Source organism: Ciconia boyciana, chromosome 26, assembly GCF_034638445.1.
Source record: "Ciconia boyciana chromosome 26, ASM3463844v1, whole genome shotgun sequence".
NCBI classification, from domain to species: Eukaryota; Metazoa; Chordata; class Aves; order Ciconiiformes; family Ciconiidae; genus Ciconia; species Ciconia boyciana.
In genome coordinates, this window is record NC_132959.1 from 624,209 (window position 1) to 643,470 (window position 19,262).

The following is a 19,262-nucleotide window of genomic DNA, read 5'->3' on the forward strand; positions in this document are numbered from 1 at the left end:
GCGGAGGAGCCACTGCTTGCCGCGGGGCGAGTGCCCGGCGGTCCCCGCCCCCTCCGCGCGGCGGACCGGTAGGCGAGAGCGCGCATGCGCACAGTGCAGGCGGCGAGGTACACGCCACGCCTGGGCGGGAGCGGCGAGGTGGGCGGGGATGATTCGCGCATGCGCGGGGCGGCGGAGTGCCGGAAGGCGGGAAGGGCGCTCTGCTGTCGGCGCCATTGTGGCTCCTGTGTGACAGGGTGAGGCGGGCTTGGCTGTCTGCCCTCTTCGTCCTCCTCCTGTTCTTGGTGGTGTATGGCTTTGCCTTTAAGCTAAATGTGCCCCAAGTGTTGCTGTCTTTCGGCTGGGAGCTCCGGGTTCCCTTTGAGCTAGAGGTGGAGGGGGGGGTGTTATTCCTGGTGAGTGGGTAGTAGTAATGGGGAAGCAGGGGCCGTCACTCCTGGTGAAAACGGGAGTGCTGTTGAGGGGAGACAAAAAGGCTACGGGGAGCGTTGAGGGAGTGGGAACCCTCTGGTAACAGAGCTAGAGAAAGAAGGGGCTAAGGGAGGATGTATGGAGGAGGGGTCAGTGGCTTGTTTTCCCGGGCTACATAAAAGGTTTGGAGAGCACAAGGGGCTGTCCTGAAAAAAACCCAAAACCCTGAGCTCAGGATCTTCCCGTGGGGTTGTGTGCTTTCGAGACAGAAGGCGCTTGGCTTATTTAAAAGCACTACAGCCTGAGGGGCCTCTATGATCTGACAGGGAGTGGGTGACTGAGGGGATGTTGTCCCATCTGCTTGTGCTTAGCTGTGGGAAGCCAGTTTGTGTAATCAGAGCAGGGCTGGTTTGTTTTCTGGGCTCCTGTTGGCCGGTGTCAACATCAAAACTTGGAGAAGAGGGACCGTCAGCTGTTGGCCTGTGCACCTTTGGAACTTGATATGTGAGCTGTTGTGAGCGAGCTCTACCCAGCAACTGAGATGAATGCATTGAAGCAGGGTATTACAAGAATAAATACTAAAAAAGGGAGTGTTTTAATGACAATATAAACCTGCATTTATTTAAGCACTCTACCACTTTTTTTTTTTAAGCCTATTTAAAGATACACCTGTGAGTGGAGAGGGGAAGAACATCTTCCTGTCTTTCTTTCAGGCCTTCCTCACGTTATGATGTAGTCACTGGTGTGCCCATTTATGAGAACGGTGCCATTTGTTCCCAAAAAGCTTTGGTGTCTGCTCAGTCTTCACAAGCCAGAAAGCTAAGCAGTGTTGTGGCAGCTGAGGAACATGGTAGGTAGAAAAGTAAAAATTAGTAGAGCAGAGGATTATACTCGTAGACGTAAATTTTTAGAAAGAAGAACAATTTAATTCTGTTGAAAAACATATGGTTTGTGATAGCATATTATTCAGGGTCTGTAGGATGGGAAGCCACCTATTCGTTCTTTATTATTTTCACTCATACTAGCTTTTCATGAGTTTTGAAGCCAGTATGAGCTTGTAGATGCTGAATTAAGGATTATTTGTCCTCTTGTTGTAGTGACAGGCCATTTACTGCGTTGTGATGTCATTGTTGATGTGATAGACAGTATTGAAATTATCTCCTGAACTCGAGAACTCTGTGTGGACGATTGTCCCCTGGAGTTGGCTGTGAGAGCTCCGGACATCGAAGGTATTACTTGCGAGGTAATTTCTCCTACTATAATTCCAAAGTTGTAACTCTTCATCCTGAGAAAGAAATGCTTCTTGTTGTCTTCATATTTAAAGGGAAAGGAAGTTTGGTTTTACTGTGTCAGCTATCAAGCATCCATGAGTTTTAGTCTCTGTGCGAATTCTCTTTTCTGTAGATGATTATCAGATTCCTGTAATTTGTAAAGTGACCTTTTTGCAGAACTAGAACTTCCCCTTGAACATTATGAGCTTGAACTTCATGACCAAGTTATTGTGCCCGGTGGGTCTGACCTTCTTCCAGTGGCCTGGAGGTGAAGACAGCCACTGTGAGAGCAGTGCAGTTGGGACAGCAGTCTTGTTTTGTTCATGAGAGTCTCCTTCTAAACAGAGTTCCAGCTAGATCTTATGTCCTGATATGTGGCTGTCCTCTTTCCCAAGTATGACCAACCTGATTTGTAGTAAAAGAGACTGTAAAGGCAAACAGGAAATTTTGGGGTCCGATTCTGAGTTTCTCTGAATGCTTTAACTTCTCAGAGTAGTTACTTGGGCTCTCCGAGTAATTGTAGTTACTTGGGCTCTCTGAGCTCTCCACATTAATAAAATGAAAATGGTGAAAGAATTCCTAGACAAGAACAACGATGTTCACATGCGAGCTGCATCTGGTCTTCCTAACTGCACTGTCTATGTTGTAGAAGCTGGATTTTTAGGTAATAAGAAAATGAAAGCTTGATTGTAAAACTTTCACATTTCTTTTTTTTTTTTATCTGGAACATACTTCTTTAAAGTATAATTGCATCCATTATGTTGGCAGTGGGCATCTAAATCTTAAGGCAAAAGCAGACTGCATCTTTTCAAGTGCATTGATCTGAAAATGGAAGTTGGCTTTTCTCCATTTGATGGGCTGCTCTCTAAATCAGAGTAATTAACTAAACTAAAGATTAACAACAGAGAGTGGGCCTCAGAGCTTGGAAAGCATGTGTCACAATTGCCTTCATGCCATTTTTGTGCTGCTTGCTGAACTATTTTTGTTGGAGAGTGTTTGGATTCAAGAATAAGTTTTTACATGATACTGGATACTTCGGAGGATGAATAATGAGAGCCTTTCTGCTTCAGTCACTAATTCCTATCCAGAAAAGTTTCACAGTGACCAGAAGTGCTGGCTGCCTCATGGCTGTCCTTCTCCATTCTGCACTGAAATCTGTTTATCGACAGCAGAAAGATGGCTCCATTACAGAAATTAGCATCACTGGCACTCACATTGCTCTAGGACAAAACATGATGCAACCTTCAGGTTTCGAGGCCAATTTAGGAGCGCTTCTGTTATTAATCTGCAGATTAATAACTTTTGGTAATAGAGTTGTGTTTCTTAATGAAGAATGCATTACCACCGTTAGTTGCTGTTGATGGTTCTCAGGAGCAAACCACATGTTTTATTTCAGGTTTCACTGTTGACCCAGGAGACAGGTGGATACTGGAAGTGAAGCGAGAGTATACGATCGCTGTAGAAGTTTATGACACAGGCAGCACTAGAGTGTATTTATCTGATGTGAATATGTGTTTAGTTAACAACGAGCAGCTGCCAAAGGGAGTGCCATGATGAACTGTGTTACAGATATTTAGCACTAATAAGGAAATGAGAGAGAGAAAGAATGAAATTAAGCCTTGCTGTGTTATCTCAGTCTCTCCCTCAGTCTCTCTCTCACACACATTTCTATTCACAGTTCATCTGTCCCGATCTTCGTACTGTGTTACAAACATCTACAGAAATGCTCAGTTCTGTGAGTGTTTGTGGGAAGTGCATCGGGTTTTCCTTGGAAGGGGACACAGTTTTCACTGATCTCTGTCAATTTGCAGAACCTGAGAATAACTCACCATTTTTCTAAGGAGTGTTTTGAAGAGCTCCTGTCTTCTCATAATGGGTCTTACCATATAGTTAAGGTCCTGAAAGATGGCATCGCAGGGATAAAAGCTGAACTGGTTTCTGTTGTACAAGTAAGAGGCAAAGGTGGTACTAATTTTCTTCAGATTTTTTTTTCCTAGTCCCTCAGGTCATATAATTACACTCTTGTTCTCACCTATGTGAAAGGAACTGCTCTACGGTTCAAGTTATGCCATATTTCTCCTGCAAGAGCAAGTTCCTCTGTGCAGGGTTTTTGTGGACAATGCCTTCTGCAGTTTCTGCAGTTGTGAGCAGTCCAAGAAGCAAATCAGCCTCCCTCAGAAACGTGAGAAACCAGGCGCTTTGATAGAAAGGCCAGGAAAAATTGAATTACAGCAGCGACTCTTGAACTTCCTGCTCTGGCATCAGAGCAGCAGCAGCTCTTACCTGAGCTGCATGCAGCATGGTTGCTTCTTACCTAGACCATGCGCAAGTCTGTGGCACACTTGCTTTGCCAAGTAGCGTTCTTGCAAACAATTTCCAGACGAAGTTTTGGAGTGAGGGTGTTCCAGGGACCATTCTCCATAGGTGAATTAGACATAGTTTTTGAAGCTGATGAGTTTCAAAGCAGAAGCAAGTTTTTCCATGCCAACTGACCTCAGCACCTAGGAATGTGAATTAAATGTGTTCAGGAACTAATATAAATGTAGCCACAGACTCCTGTCTCTAATTTTATAAAGAGCAAAATATTTTGGAGGCAATCCAGCATGTTATAGCGACATTTTGATTACCACAAAAAAGAAGCGACTGATTTCAGATGAATATTTTTTAAGCTTATGTCCTAAGCAATCAGTACAAATCTTCTTCGCAGGATTTCAGACCTGTTCAGGCTTGTATAAAGTGTCTAGTTCTGTTACCCAGCATTTGCGAATGGTTAAAAGCGTGAGCTTTCTCCTTTTGATGGTAAGCTACTTTGCTTGAAAGTTTGCTTCCTTTTTTCCTCTTGTTTGTCGGATGGCTCTGAGGCTTGCTTCCTTATCCCAGTCAGCCACAAGCAGGAGGTGAAGGTTTACCTTCCCATCAAGCTGTCACCTTCTTTCCTTGCATTTCCACACCATCCCATGGAAGTCTTGTATTGATATAAACTTTGGGTGAAGTAGACTATGGATAGGCAAATCATGAAGGCCTTCTTGGTGTGAGGATCTCTTCCAGAAGAAAAGTTAGTTAAAAATGTCTAGCCAATAGAGGCTCAGTGAGAATCCTGAGCACTGAATGCGCCAAAACACTCTCATTTTCCTTCTTTAGCCTTGTAACAGTTCTTCTCCCACACCGCTCTCTGTTTAGCTTCCTCTAGCAAACCTCATTTTTTGTTGATAAAGTAATGTACTCTTTTCCTTTCTCCAGAGATGCCCTGCTCCCATCCTCAAGTCGTCTTTCCCCCTCCATGCTTTTCCTCTGTCTTCCTCTCTCACGCCTTTTTGTTGTCTTGTTCTTTGGTCATGTGCCTGTGTTCCTGGGTCATTTGCTGTTCACTTGGCTGTGCACCATTAAAATTCACTGGATTTTTGAACTGTTGACAGTGTTGTGTAAGCGTAAGAAGAGGCAACAGAGATGCGCTTTTCCCCTGTTCTTTCACAAACTTTGGTCCTTAGTTACCTGGGGTAAATGGTCTCCCTGTGTCTTGCCTGGAAAAATTGAGTTTGTTTGGTTTTACTTGAGCTGTAAAATAAGTCTACGTGTTTTTCATTTTACTTCTGACAGTCCTTTGTGAGACGTAATAGAAGTTTGAAAAGTACTTTGAGATCCTCAGTTGAAAAAGTTCTAGGAGTGCTGCTGCTGGTTTTGGTTGGGTTTTGGGGGTTTTTTATACTGTTACTCCATAGCTAAACTAGTACTGCTCGCTTTGTTACAGGAAATAATCCTGTGGTGAATTGTGTGGGCTGAGCCAGTGAAGCTTTTCTTATGTCAAATCAATGTAGTTGCCTACCAACAATCAACGTAGTTGATTTGAGCAATGGCTTTTGGGCTTTTGAGTTTTTGAGTAGAATACCTCCTTTCTGTAAATTTAACTTCTCTGTAATAGAGACACAAATGTGTATTTTCTTCAGTTACTATCTCTTTGCCTCTTTGCTTTCATTGTAGGTCATCCCTTTTGCAGCCTGGATTTTTAAGCCTGGAAACTTATGATCTCTGTTTGGGATTCCTGGGACCGGTTACAGCCTACCTGCGTGTTTCTGACATGCATGAGTTGGAGGTGGATCTCACTGATAAGGCGATGCTGTCTTAGGGAAGCTCAAATGTTTCTAAAACCGAATGTGGTAGGATATATTTCCCTGCCACAGAGAAGAGGCAGCACCAAGGTGGGTTTTAGGATTAAGCATCCAGAGCAGGACATGGATACAGAGCCCTCAAGGAAGACTGTATGAAGCACGCTCTTCCTTTCTCCTCTCCCCTTCTCTTTTTAATCTAGCTTGAGATTGGCAACTTTCTCGTCGTTACCATTCGAGTCCTGGGTTTTCAGTGACTTCCCTTGCGGAGTAAATACTTCAGGTACATGAAGCTGAAGCTGCAAGCAGCATCTCCTATTGTTACACTTGAGTGAGTATTACAGTTGGCAGGTTGGAGCACTCTTAAGTACTAACTGATAATGTTCACCTTGTATTGAAAAAAACGGAACTGATAATTACACCAGAAAACCCATTTACAACCCCCTTGCTATTTGCTGGCTCACTGTGTAAATGTTAGTAGAGTGCATGAAAGGTGTCAGGACTGTAATTGCCAGCTTTAGCAGAGAGTTCTCAGGAGAATCTCCACCTACCCTTCTGTAAAATGTTAATGAATTTCTAGATAACTTGTGGCAATTAACTCGTATTTGTAAAGCTCTTTGAGATTCCTGGTTGCAGGACTAAAATGTTTTTTCATCTCCCACTGCCTATGTTTCTGTGCTACCACATGGCATATGAAAGACATCGGAAACAGTGATATGTCTCTGCATTAATTCAGACCTGGTAGCTCCGTCCATAAATCTTCTTTTGACAGAGGAATTGATTCCCTCACACTTACTGTATTTATTAGATGGTGTTTTGCCACTCGGAGCTCTACGCATCCTCTGTCTAGGACTACGGATATCTCAAAGTTCAAGCCTCAATAGTATAGTAGACACAACTTGCCTATTAGAGAGTTCCTGCCTGAGTTCTCTCCTAGTTATCGTGCAGAAAATGAATGGTGTTTTCACAGGCAAAGGGAAGAAGTGGGAGAATATTCTGAATTGTATGTACTTTGAGCTGTTGCTGTCGGCCAGACAACTGGTAGCTATGGCCTGGGACAAGATGGGAAGAAGTTTGATTTCTGCTCCTTGGAAAGTCAAGCTAAGAGTGCACAGCTTTTAAATCTGCTCACCTTTGAGTGTTTCTGACCCACCGTGGAATCCTTTTTTTCAAAGTTCTTTAAGGAAAAAAAAAAAATCCCACTTACGATGATATTCTGAAGCCTCGATGTTTTGTATCTTAAATTCATATAAAAAAGGGTCCTATAAATAATTGTTGTCAGGGACCATTGATACCATTTCTGTATTTTGGCAAAGTATCCATTGTTTTCTCCTAGTCCTTTCATTCAGAAGGCAGAATCACTTCCCTCACTAGGAATCTCTGTACTCTGTAATAAATCTGTGCCAAGATCTCCTTAGACAGGCTCATGTGATTGAACACTAACAGTCCTAGTATTCTGTCTAGTGACGTTTCACAAAAAAGAAATGTGTATAACATTTTACAGCAGAATATTTTCCCTTTTACTAGGTTTTTCCTCCATTTAAACTGATTCCAAAGAAAATCACTCTTATTCCACACAATATGAGGCAGGTGAGCATTATTTCTTCTGAACAAATTAGAATTTTTTACTCCCCTTCACCTATTGCTTTCTTTCCCCCTCAGTATTGGTATCTTTCAGGAGAGGTGTGCAACAGGCAGCTGGAGACATTAATTCCCTAAACCCCAGGGTTTAGGTTCCCTAATATATGTATGTTTGTTTTCCTCAGTGAACAGCTTTTATTTAAATATACTTCAGGTGATGTCAGAAGGTGGCCTCAGCCACAGCCCATCATCCCCTTCTCTGTCACCATCTGCTCCATCACTGAGGTTAACCAACTTGGACAAGTCACGGCAAGGATAGTCGGAGCAGCCGTGATACAGGGTGCTATCCAGGTGGTTAGTGAAGACACAGGAAAAGTTACTGTTTTTTCACAGGTATCTTTCCATTATATTCTTTTCCGTCTCATCCTTTCCCTTCTGCTTGGAAAGAATGTTAATGGTTTGTCTTGGTTGCGTTGACCTTGGAAAGCTGGCCTTGGAAAAAACTCCCATTAATAGCATATTTGGTCTCATATTGTACTGTGACAGCTAAGGGGAAGAGGTAATTGTAAAACCGCTGTTTCAGTTTAACTTGTTTCCTGTTGTAAACAAGAGATGAGGCCATTACAACTTGGGTGGGAAGCTGCTGTTTCTCCACGTGTTTTTCTTTTTCCTTGCTTTCTGGTGCCCCCAGGGGGATGTTGTTAAAGGCAATATTAAATCTAAGTCAATAGGAACCAAAGAGCTTTAAAAGAAATCTAAGTGTGTTAGTTTTGTCAGCAGTTACCAGCGTTGTACAGGTGACAGTTTGGAAATGGTAAGCCAGCGTGGCAATATAACCACCTACTTGGCGGCTCCTGGAGAAACTAAACCTTCCCCGCTTGGCAAAAAAACAGCTGAGCCCTTAACCAGGATATGGACGGTTTGTTTCAAAAGTAGAGCTATAGACCACTTCAGGCTGTTTAGTTTACTCAGATGTGTCAAAGCTTAGTTGTTGTTTTATTTTTGAAGGATCAAGTGGAATTAGAAATAATTTAGTTAAAAGCAATAAGAATTCATGTACCTGCCACAAAACTTATAACAGCCACTGAGGCAGGTATTATAGCCGATACTGAAAACTTCTGTTAGCCAGAAGTTAAGGAGGATTCTTACCCTAATAGGCTTCTGCAATGAATAACTTGCTGTGGGTTTAAACTTGCTGTGGGTTTAAACCCTGAGGTAAGTGTTTACTTGCGTGATGCAGTCAGTAAAAAGAACTTCTTCAGTTCTCTAATTCAGTAATTCTAGCATGCGAAAGCGAGTACTTCTGCTAGCTCATGAAACAGAAGCAACAGCCTTGTCCAGCAGTTCAGGCTGGCTGCTTTAGTCCTCTTTACCTAATGCAAGGAATTCAAGCGTTGTAATGGGCTAGAGCTCTGCACTTAACTGCAGTTAGGCCCTGGGAAGCGACTGCGTGGGAGTGTGCAGGGGAAGGCAGCAGAGAAGTACCACAGGGTTAGCGAGGAGAAGCCTGGAATTGCCAAAACACAAATGCCTGGAGTAGTGGGTACTGACCTCAGTTGTGTTTTAGCTCACCAATGCACAGTACTTTCTGAAATTCCTTTGTAGAAATTTGGGGTGCTGTCACATGCTTTGGGAATTGATTCATGGTGGGAAGAGAATAGGATCTTTTCACTGAAGTTAGTCATTTAATCGAGGGAGAGGAGGGTTTGTTTTGTATTTTAAAGGGCCACAGAGAATATGCTACTGGTAATAAGTTTGCGATGCTTGTGTCATCATTCCCCTTTCACTCCCAATTTTTAAGTGTTCGCATTCAATTTCTAACAGTGTATAATGTGACCTAATGATTTGTCTGCTCTTCGTACAAGATCGAAGTGAGAAGTCCAGAATACAGGAAGCCTAAGATGACTTCCAATTTCTACGGTGACAATATTCTTCCTTTGCAGATGCCAGTCTTCATGGTGGGGCTGAACAGCATGCTGACTCCATTTTCCTTTGGTAATGCTAACTCTGAACTGATATTCCAGTGGTCAGTGAGCAAACGAGATGTTCTAGACCTTCTTCCTCAACACAAGGAGGTACGGAGCAAACCACCAAGAATGGGTTTGAGACCCAGTGCTGTGGCTGAAAGCATCAGGAGATGGGGCAAGCAGCATTTAGGATTCTTAACTGAGCAGATGAGCCTTGAAGACTGCATGGTTCAAGTGCTATCTTCCCAGTCAATTGTAGTTAGTATATGAAGTTAGGGCATCTCACGCTCTTTCCATCTTTTCTCTCTCAAAATCTTCTTCAAAACATGCAAGCCTTTGCAGAAGATTTTGCATAAAACTTTTGACTCTGTAACAATACTGCTGTAATTTTCTTTACCTACTCTATATATGGCCCAGATGGAGATGCTTGAGATTGTGTGCCACTAGAAACTTCTGTATGCCGTATGGAAAGCAGCAAATTCTGAACAGATGAAGTCACATCTGTGCTAGAAGATCTCATTGTTTGGAAGAGAATCCAAGAAAAAGGGGATTTTTCTGTTTCTACATGTGGCACACTATCTCCTTACTAAAACTAGCCACTTAGTACAGGTCACTTAGTCCTTGCATTGACAGCTGTGCTGTATCTCTAACAGGTATCCGTTCAGCTCCCGTCAAAGAATAATGTTGCTATGGTTGTGTATACAAAAGCAGCAGGTCATGTATACCAAAGCAGCAGGTAGAACCAGGATTAAGGTAACGGTGCAATGTCTGAACGCATCTGCTGGACAGTTTGAAGGAAACCGTACTGAACTATCGGATGAAGTGCAAATCCTGGTAAGGGCCAGGTCATGCTCGTTAGGGAGATAGGTGTATTTTGAGTGGAAGAAACTTGCAGGCAGTATGCATGGACAGATGCATCCAAAAAGCTTCCTTCCCGGCCTACGTGTTGGGCATACCTGCATAAAGAGGTTCACACCTCCTTTTGTTCATGTCTGTTGATCAATAACAGGTTTCCTTTCCCTCCTGACTTACAGCTGTCATTAATCTAGATTTTTACAAAAATTCTCAATGAACTAATTTCTTTTTGTTCTGCCTGTAGGTATTTGATAAGCTGTTGCTATTCTCTCCTATGTTTTCCACTGAACAAATTTTGATGTCCATGAATTCTCAACTCAAGCTGTACACAAACAGGTAAACAAAGAAAGGAAAATCCAGAATGTAGAGACAATTTACGATGTGTTTCTCTCCTGTTAGTGCGTGAAGCTGTCTGTCAGCTTATTTTTCCCATCCTAAGATACTCAGCAGAGACTTGCAGACTTCCTGCTACATGACTGAGAATTTGAGGCATGCTCAGTTTCAAATTTCTGTCTAAAAAGGCTGTATTAAGTGTAGTTCAACACGGAGCAGAAAATGGCAGTCAAATTTTAAAAGGATAGCTCTGTACTGGCAAAACTTTCACTGCTCAGCATTGACAGATGGAGCAACATGATTAATCTGAGAAAATTAACTTCTCTAGACCTACAGAAGCAGATCTCTTGCATATATGTAGCTCTTAGTGTCTGCTTATATCATTATTTTTGGCTGGTAGGTTTACACTGTGCATTTCTGGGGAATCTCCTGGGTTACTCCATGGCCTGCAAATGTGTATTGGAGTGACTGCTGAGCGGGGCTGCATCTGCCCATTACATGCAGTTTAACAAATCCAGTCAAGAAAATGCACCTTCATGGTGCTCAGGCTGTCAGCATGGGGCTGAAGCCATAGACTTCATGTCATACCCTGATCTCCTGCTGCCATTGAACCTGTGAGTCGGTAGTTCAGTGTGATATTGAACTAGAACAACTTCAAGAGCAGCATCCTGAATACATGGTTGATTGTCAGGGAAAAAAAGCATTAGCTGCTGATGTTTCTTGTCGCTTTAGTGGTCACCTCTTCAAGTGAAACAAACTGCCAGGCTCTTGAAGTTTAACAGACCTCTTTCACTTTTGTTCTTCACTAAGGGAAGGGGCTGCATCTATGAGCTTTCAAGTCTTGCAGCGTTACCCCAACTCTTCTGTCCTTGAGGAATGTGACCAAGGTCTCCTGAGAGCTGGAGCCGTCACAGGCATTGCAGTGTTGGAAGTGACTTCTTGAGAAGTCTTTGGAGTCAGACAGACAATCATAATGGAGCAGTCTGCTGAGAGAATGCTTTTGGTTTGAATGTTAGTAAGTATTGTAGGGTTTAAAATAGTTTGTACTGGCCTAACCTGTTTTGTTATCACGGAGCATGATAATTTTGAGACAGTGATTATTAAATCTGGTCAGAGTGATTCAGAAAGTACATTTTTTGGGCCGTTGAGTGCAAGAAAGAGATAAGGAAACTGGAGAGAGTCTGGCAGAGACCCACAAAGAAGTGTCTGGAGCACAAGATGCATTAGGAAAGGCTCAGGGCTTTGGGTTTGTTTAGCCTGGGAGAAGAGAAAGGGGTTCCTACTTGCACTGGGTAGTAGAGAAGGTGAAATGACACACAGTGAAAGGACAAGAGGTGGTGGTGACAAGTTGCAGCAAGGAAATTTTAAAATGGAGAGTAGGCCAAAAACCATCACCCTGAAGTTGGGGTAAGCACTGGAACTTCATCCTTGGAAGTTTTCAAAACTCAGCTGGACAAGATCCGGGGAATCTGATCCAAGTTTGAATGTAGCCCTGCTTTGAACCGGGGATTGGGCTAGAGACCCACAGAGATATTTCCAACCTGTTTTTTCCATAATTCTATGCTTATTATTTCTTTTTGATCAGTGTAGTTGTGGGGTGCTTGTCCATCTGCATTGTCTGTATTAATGAATCTGAAGTGATGATGGAGATTTTTGTCTACCTAGCAAAAATGACTTTGGTTTTATCCGTATTTTAAAATACTCGGAAGATGACTATTCTCCCCCAGACTACATTGTTGAGCTGGAAAGAGCAGAAAAACAAGGAGACAGGATTCCCGTGTCCGGAATCACAACTGGTGCAGCAGTCATAGAAGTCCAGATACAAGAATCAACCTACAAGGTGAATAATTACTTCATATATAAATACTTTTTAAATATAATAATATATATAAAATAATTATTTTATATAAAGTTCCATCTTTATATAAAGATTGCCTTAATTGCTGTTTTAGGTAAACTGCTTTTTTAGCTACATGCATGTAAAATATGCGCTTTTTTGTGGCACTTAATCTTTTGTGGCTTTGCCTTTCATGGCACGCGTTCTGATTGTTTTTAGCAAAAGAATACATATCATTTCCTGAAGTTCAGGTATCCATTTTTTACTAAGTGAAATATAAGAGTATACTTAAATCATATATATTCACAGTTTTCTGTTCTGCTGTGTTACAGACACAGCTAAGATTACCACAAGTAACAGATAAGAGAAAAAAAATCTCCATATTACCACTTTTAGATTAGATTTAGATTGTTTGGATTATCAGTTTTGCTGGTTTCCCCCACTAAATACTGAGAATATGGTAAGTGGTTTTGTCTTGTTGGTTATCTTTCACAGAGCAATAGAACAATAAAAGTGTGTCATTGAAGAAATTCCAGACTGGCGAGGGAACTTAGGGCAAATGTACAATATTGAGCAGGTAGGGATGTGGAGAACGCTATTGCTGGCCCTCCCCTTCCCTTGGCAGCCCTTTGACAGCCCCACCAACGCTGGGGCTCCGCGCTTGTCTAGCCACTTAACAGTCCAACACTCTCTATCTCACTCTCGCCAGAGCCCAGCTCTGAAACTGAAAACGTCCAGTGATTGCTCCCACACCGAACATGCCAGGACTGAAAGCTGTTGCTGGTCCTCCCTGTCCCTTGGCACCGCATTCACAGCCCCACAAACACTGGGACTCTGTACTTGCCTAGCCTCCTAACAGTCCAACACTCTCTATCTCACTCCCGCCACAGCCCAGCTCCAAACTTGAAAACGTCCAGCGATTGCTCCCACACGGAAGGTGCCAGGACTGAAAGCTGTTGCTGGTCCTCACTGTCCCTTGGCAGCCCCTTCACAACCCACCAACGCTGGGGCTCTGCACTTCCTCAGCCACCTAACAGTTCCCTCGCTCTCTCACTCTCACCAGAGCCCAGCTCCAAAAGAGAAACCGTGGCACGGTTGTAAAGGGCTCCCATACAAAAAGTGCTAGGACTGAAAGGCATCTGAAGCTCTCAGTTTTCTTGGAAACCCCTTCACAGCTCCAGCAACGTGGAGGGTCTGCGCTTGCTTTACCACCTAAGCCTCAGGCTCACCAGTGCCCAGCAACAAAACGGACACTCACAACACAGGGCTTACAGAGAGAAGTGGCCAGGACTGGAAGCTGTTGGCATCCGTCACCTTCCCTTGGCAGCGCATTCACAACCCCACCAACACCTGTGCTCTGCGCTTTCTCTGCCACCTAACGATCCCCCTCACTTACTCCCTCACTCTTGCCAGATGACAGATCCAAAAGAGAACCCTCCAGCGAGGGCTCCCACACAGAGGGTGTCAGGACAGAAAGATGTTTGTAGATCTCAATTTGCCTGGGTAGCCCCTTCACAGCCCCAGCAACACCAGGGCTCTACGCTTGCTTTACCACTTAAGCCTCACCCTCACCAGAGCCCAGGAGCAAAAAGGACAGCTGTCAGCATGAGCTCCCACTCAGAAGTGACCAGCAACTAAGCCCTACACAGCCGCTTGTTCACTCCCCCCAGTGGGATAGGGGAGAGAATCGGAAGAGTAAAAGTAAGAAAATTCGTAGGTTGAGATAAAGACAGTTAATAGGGAAAGCAAAAGCCGTGTGCGCAAGCAAAGCAAAACAAGGAATTCATTCACTCCTTCCCCTGGGCAGGCAGGTGCTCAGCCATCTCCAGGAAAGCAGGGCTCAATCACGCCTAACGGGGACTTGGGAAGACAAACGCCATCACTCCGAACGTCCCCCCCTTCCTTCTTCTTCCCCAGCTTTATACACTGAGCATGACGCCATGTGGTGTGGGATAGCCCTTGGGTCAGCTGGGGTCAGCTGTCCCAGCCATGTCCCCTCCCAGTTCCTTGTGCACCCCCAGCCCCCTTGCTGGTGGGGTGGGGTGAGAGGCAGAAAAACCCTTGACTGTGTGTAAGCACTGCTTAGCAGGAACAAAAACGTCTCTGTATTATCAGCACTGTTTCCAGCACAAATCGAAAACACAGCCCCATACCAGCTACTGTGAAGAAAATTAACTCTACCCCAGCCAAAACCAGGACATGTACACAGCCCCAACAGCACTGGGACACTGCGATTGTTCTAACATCTGACACTCAATCTCGCTTGTCCTGGTTTCAGCTGAGACAGTTAATTTTCTTTATAGTGGCTGGTATGGGGCTATGTTTTGGATCTGTGCTGAAAACAGTGTTGATAATACAGAGATGTTTTAGTTGTTGCTGCACTGGTCAAGGACTTTTTAGCTCCCCATGCTCTGCCAGGTGCAGGAGAAGCTGGGAGGGGGCACAGCCAGGACAGTTGATCCAAACTGGCCAAAGGGCTATTCCATACCATATGACATCATGCTCAGTATATAAAGCTGGGGAAGAAGAAGGAAGGGGGGGACATTTGGAGCGATGGCATTTGTCTTCCCAAGTCCCCGTTAGGTGTGATAGAGCCCTGCTTTCCTGGAGATGGCTGAACACCTGCCTGCCCATGGGAAGGAGCGAATGAATTCCTTGTTTTGCTTTGCTTGCGTGCACAGCTTTTGCTTTCCCTATCAAACTGTCTTTGTCTCAACCCACGAGTTTTCTCACTTTTGCTCTTCTGATTCTCTCCCCCATCCCACTGGGGGGGAGTGAGCGAGTGGCTGTGTGGGGCTTAGTTGCCAGCTGGGCTTAAACCACGACATCGCTATAGCCCAGGAACCAAAAGGACATCTGTCAGCATAGGTTCCTACACGGAAGGTGCCAGGACTGAGAGCTGTTGCTGGTCCTCACCTTCCCTTGACGGCCCCCACACAGCCTCACCAACACTGGGACTCTGTGATTGTTCTAACATCTAATCTTCAACCTAGTCAGAGCCCAGGAACCAAAGGGACAGCCATCAGCACAGGCTCCCACACCAAAGTGGCCAAGACTGAGAGCTGTTGCTGGCCCTCACCTTTCCTTGGCAGCCTCTTCACCACCCCAGCAACACTGGCGCTCTGCGCTTGCTCTGACACCTAACACAACCTCGCTAGAGCACGGGAGCCAAAAGGACAGCCATCAGCATAGGTTCCCACAAAGAAGTGGCCAGGAAGAAAGCTGTTGCTGGCTCTTGTTGCCCTTCACTTGGCAACCCCTTCACAACCCCACCAACACCAGGGCTCTGTGCTTGTGCTGCCACCTGACAACCTCCTGCACCTACTGCCTCACTCTCGCCAGAGCCCAGGTCCAAAAGAGAAAATGCCCAATGAAGGCTCCCACACAGAAGGGATCAAGACAGAGAACTGTTGCTGGCTGTCACCTTCCCTTGGCAGCCATTTCACAGCCCCACCAACACTGGGACTCTGCGATTACTCTAAGACCTAACACTCAACCTCGCTGGAGCCCATGAACTGAAAGAACAGCCGTCAGCATAGGCTCCCACACTGAAGTGGCCAGGACTGAGAGCTGTTGCTGGCCCTCACCTTCCCTTGTGTGATGGAAATTTTATATCCCAGTCACCAGGGTTCTCCTCTAGGTTTCTGCTGAATCAAGAAGCTGAAAAAGAGATTCTTCTATAAAGTTCTTTTTATTGATAGCGCTACAGCTCGAGCTGGGTGGCTCCGAAGAGGGACCCCCGAACAAAGAAATGCCTGGGCAATTATACGCTTACAATCTAAGTTCCCCACCCCTCATGCGACAGTTCAGACCAATAGTAATATTAAGGTCTGGGGTCTTGCTTTTTATTGGTTTGACTTGTTTACTGTTTCATTCTTCTTATACAGTCGGGAAAATACTTTCATTAAAAATTCTGTCTCCAGGCTGCAAATCATGTACCTGTATCTCTGGAGGGGTGGGTTGGTACCACTGAGCATGATCCCTTTTGATTTTGAAACTTTCTTGTAAATTTAGAACATAGTGTGTTAAACGCTCATCTCCATTCAAGAGGCTGGTTTTGGCGGGGATATTAAGTCCCTGGGATAGCTAAATGTCTCCCAAAAAGGACTTCGGCAGGCGATAGTCCTAAGTGTTGCCTTGGGGCATTCCGAATGTCCCATAAGGCTAAATTTAATGCTTCTGGGCATTTTAACCCTGTATGTATGCAAATTTTAGCTATTCTGTCCTTAATAGTTTGATTCATTCTACTTGCCCGGATGCTTGAGGGTGATAAGGAGTGTGCAATCTTTTTTTCTATCCCTAAACTCTTATAAAGTCGGTCAATTATTTTTGCAGTGAAATGTGACCCTCTATCTGATTCAACAGATTCTGTTACTTCATACCTAGAAATAATTTCTTTAAGGAGAGCTTTTATTACTCCTCCAGTGTCTGCTTTTCTTGTTGGGAAAGCCTCTAGCCATCCTGATAATTGGTTTACTATCACTAGTCAACGTTTATATTCGCATACTGCAGGCATATCAGCATAATCTACTTGCAATCTTTGGAATGGGAAAAAAAGCCCATGGACGACTTCCCAATTCACGTGCAGATTTTATATTTGACAATTTCTGAGAGGTAGGACAGGAATTAATAATTCTTTTAGCAGCTGCATAGACACCTGGTGCCAACCATACTTGCTGTACTTGATTAGCCACTGCTTCCATTCCTCCATGAGCTTTATCATGGAACCATCTAGTTATAGTCACCAGATATTTCTTTGGTAAGACAGGTTTTCCCCCTGTGGTCCATATTCTATCTTCATCTTCTACGGCTTCCCATTTTTTCCACTGTTCCTTTTCTTCATTTGTCACATCTGATTGGTATAATTTTTCTGGATGGTCGGCATCGGGCCATGAGCTCTTATCTGAGGCAACTTCCATAATCTTCACTGCAGGTTGATGAACCGCAGCTTTCACTGCTGCATCAGCTAAGGCATTCCCTTTGCTGATTACGGTAGCGTCCCTTCTATGGGCTGGACAGTGAACCACAGCGATCTCTTTGGGAAGTTGAATTGCGTCCAACAGGTCCCAAATTTCTGTTCCGTTAGCCACAGCTTTTCCCGAGGAGGTGAGAAACCCCTGTTCTTTCCATGATGTGCTATTGCATGGCATACGCCAAAAACATACCTTGAATCTATATAGATGGTTACTCGCTTTCTGCGTCCCAGGCGAGCTGCTCGGGCTAACGCAACTAACTCTGCGCCTTGAGCACTAACTGTTGCTGGAAGGGCTTCAGCATCTACAACCTGCCATTGGTCCCAATTGCGTAGCCAGTCTTTTGTTGTCTGTGTAAATAGTAGGACGAGCCATCTGTGAATAAAACAAGATCTGGAGTTTATAAGGGGAGTCTGTGAGATCTGCTCCTGGCTTCCTAAGAGTCTGGATTACCATGTCACATCAGTGATGCTCTCCCCTTCTCCAGGTATTGGTAGTAGTGTTGCCGGGTTCAATGTATTACACCTCTCTAGAGTCACATTTACCTGCATTTAAAAGAGTTCATATTTATGTGCACGTTGGGGAGACAAGGCTTGTGTCGCGTATTGCTTGAGAAGTAATTCAACTTCATGTGGCACATATAGATCATCACTGGGTGCCCTAATACTAAAGGTTGGCTTTTCTCCACTATTGTAGCTGCTGCTGCCACTAATCTAATGCATGTTGGAGCTCCCGCTGCCACTGGAGTGTCACCAGAGGAGGAGGTGACTCGTGCTGAAAAGGCCCCGCTCTATAATAAATTACCAGAAAATGAGAAGCAATATGCCCTGTTTACAGATGGATCCTGTCGTATTGTGGGAAAACATTGAAGGTGGAAAGCTGCTGTGTGGAGTCCTACATGACAAGTTGCAGAAACTGCTGAAGGACAAGGTGAATTGAGTCAGTTTGCAGAAGTGAAAGCCATCCAGCTGGCTTTAGATATTACTGAATGAGAAAAAACAGCCAGTACTTGATCTCTATACTGAGTCATGGATGGTGGCTAATGCTCTGTGGGGGTGGCTACAGCAATGGAAGCAGAACAACTGGCAGCACAGAGGCAAACCCATCTGGGCTGCTGAATTGTGGCAAGATATTGCTGCCCAGGTAGAGAACCTGGTTGTAAAAGTACGTCACATAGATGCTCACAGACCCAAGAGTCAGGCCACTGAAGAACATCGAAACAATGAGCAGGTGGACCAGGCTGCTAGAATTGAAGTGGCTCAGGTGGATCTGGACTGGCAGCATAAGGGTGAGCTATTTATAGCTTGATGGGCCCATGACACCTCAGGACATTCAGGAAGGGATGCAACATATAGATGGGCTCGTGATCGAGGGGTGGACTTGACTATTGATGCCATCGGACAAGTTATCCAGGAATATAAATCGTGCGCCATAATCAAACAAGCCAAGCGGCTAAAGCCTTTTTGGTATAGAGGACGATGGCTGAAATATCAATATGGAGAAGCCTGGCAGATTGTATCACGCTCCCACGAACCTGCCATGGCACACAGCATGTGCTTACAATGGTGGAAACGACTACTGGGTGGTTGGAAATGTACCCTGTGACCCATTGCACTGCCTGGAATACTGTCTACTTTACTAGGTAAGGTAAAATGGAGTGTTTACCATCTACTTTACCAGCTACTTTACTAGGTAAGGTTTTTACCATTTTACCGTCTACTTTTTACCATCTACTTTACTAGGTTAGGTAAAATGGGGTTCTAACAATTCTACTAGGATTCTACTTCACTGCACTCCAAGCAACAGAATACCACGAAGGACCATTTTTCAATCACCGACACTGCTCAACCTTTTTTGTCACTACAGGATTCCACGGACTCCACGTAATCATCAGATCTTCCTTCCTATTGGTTTGCCTCTTACGCCTAATC

General features: G+C 44.4%; 1 protein-coding gene and 1 long non-coding RNA gene across 2 annotated transcripts; both read left to right on the top strand.

The window, feature by feature from the left end:
• Positions 1-84: 84 nt before the first annotated feature.
• On the top strand, positions 85-11,530 carry NUP210L (nucleoporin 210 like). Its single transcript, XM_072846464.1, is given in 25 exon segments — positions 85-107; positions 236-377; positions 379-395; positions 1,125-1,261; positions 1,509-1,640; positions 1,860-1,940; positions 1,943-2,011; positions 2,266-2,346; positions 3,079-3,185; positions 3,494-3,631; positions 3,726-3,864; positions 4,563-4,669; positions 5,677-5,790; positions 5,989-6,116; positions 6,756-6,824; positions 6,826-6,892; positions 7,313-7,375; positions 7,581-7,593; positions 7,596-7,759; positions 8,375-8,455; positions 9,310-9,441; positions 9,987-10,031; positions 10,033-10,167; positions 10,433-10,524; positions 11,332-11,530. Coding segments are annotated over 25 exon segments (2,475 nt in total).
• A 118-nt stretch (positions 11,531-11,648) lies between these two features.
• On the top strand, positions 11,649-19,210 carry LOC140644317 (uncharacterized). The gene is made up of 3 exons (XR_012039774.1): positions 11,649-11,928; positions 12,231-12,361; positions 18,028-19,210. It is a non-coding gene; the product is annotated as an uncharacterized lncRNA (long non-coding RNA).
• The last annotated feature ends 52 nt before the right edge of the window (positions 19,211-19,262 follow it).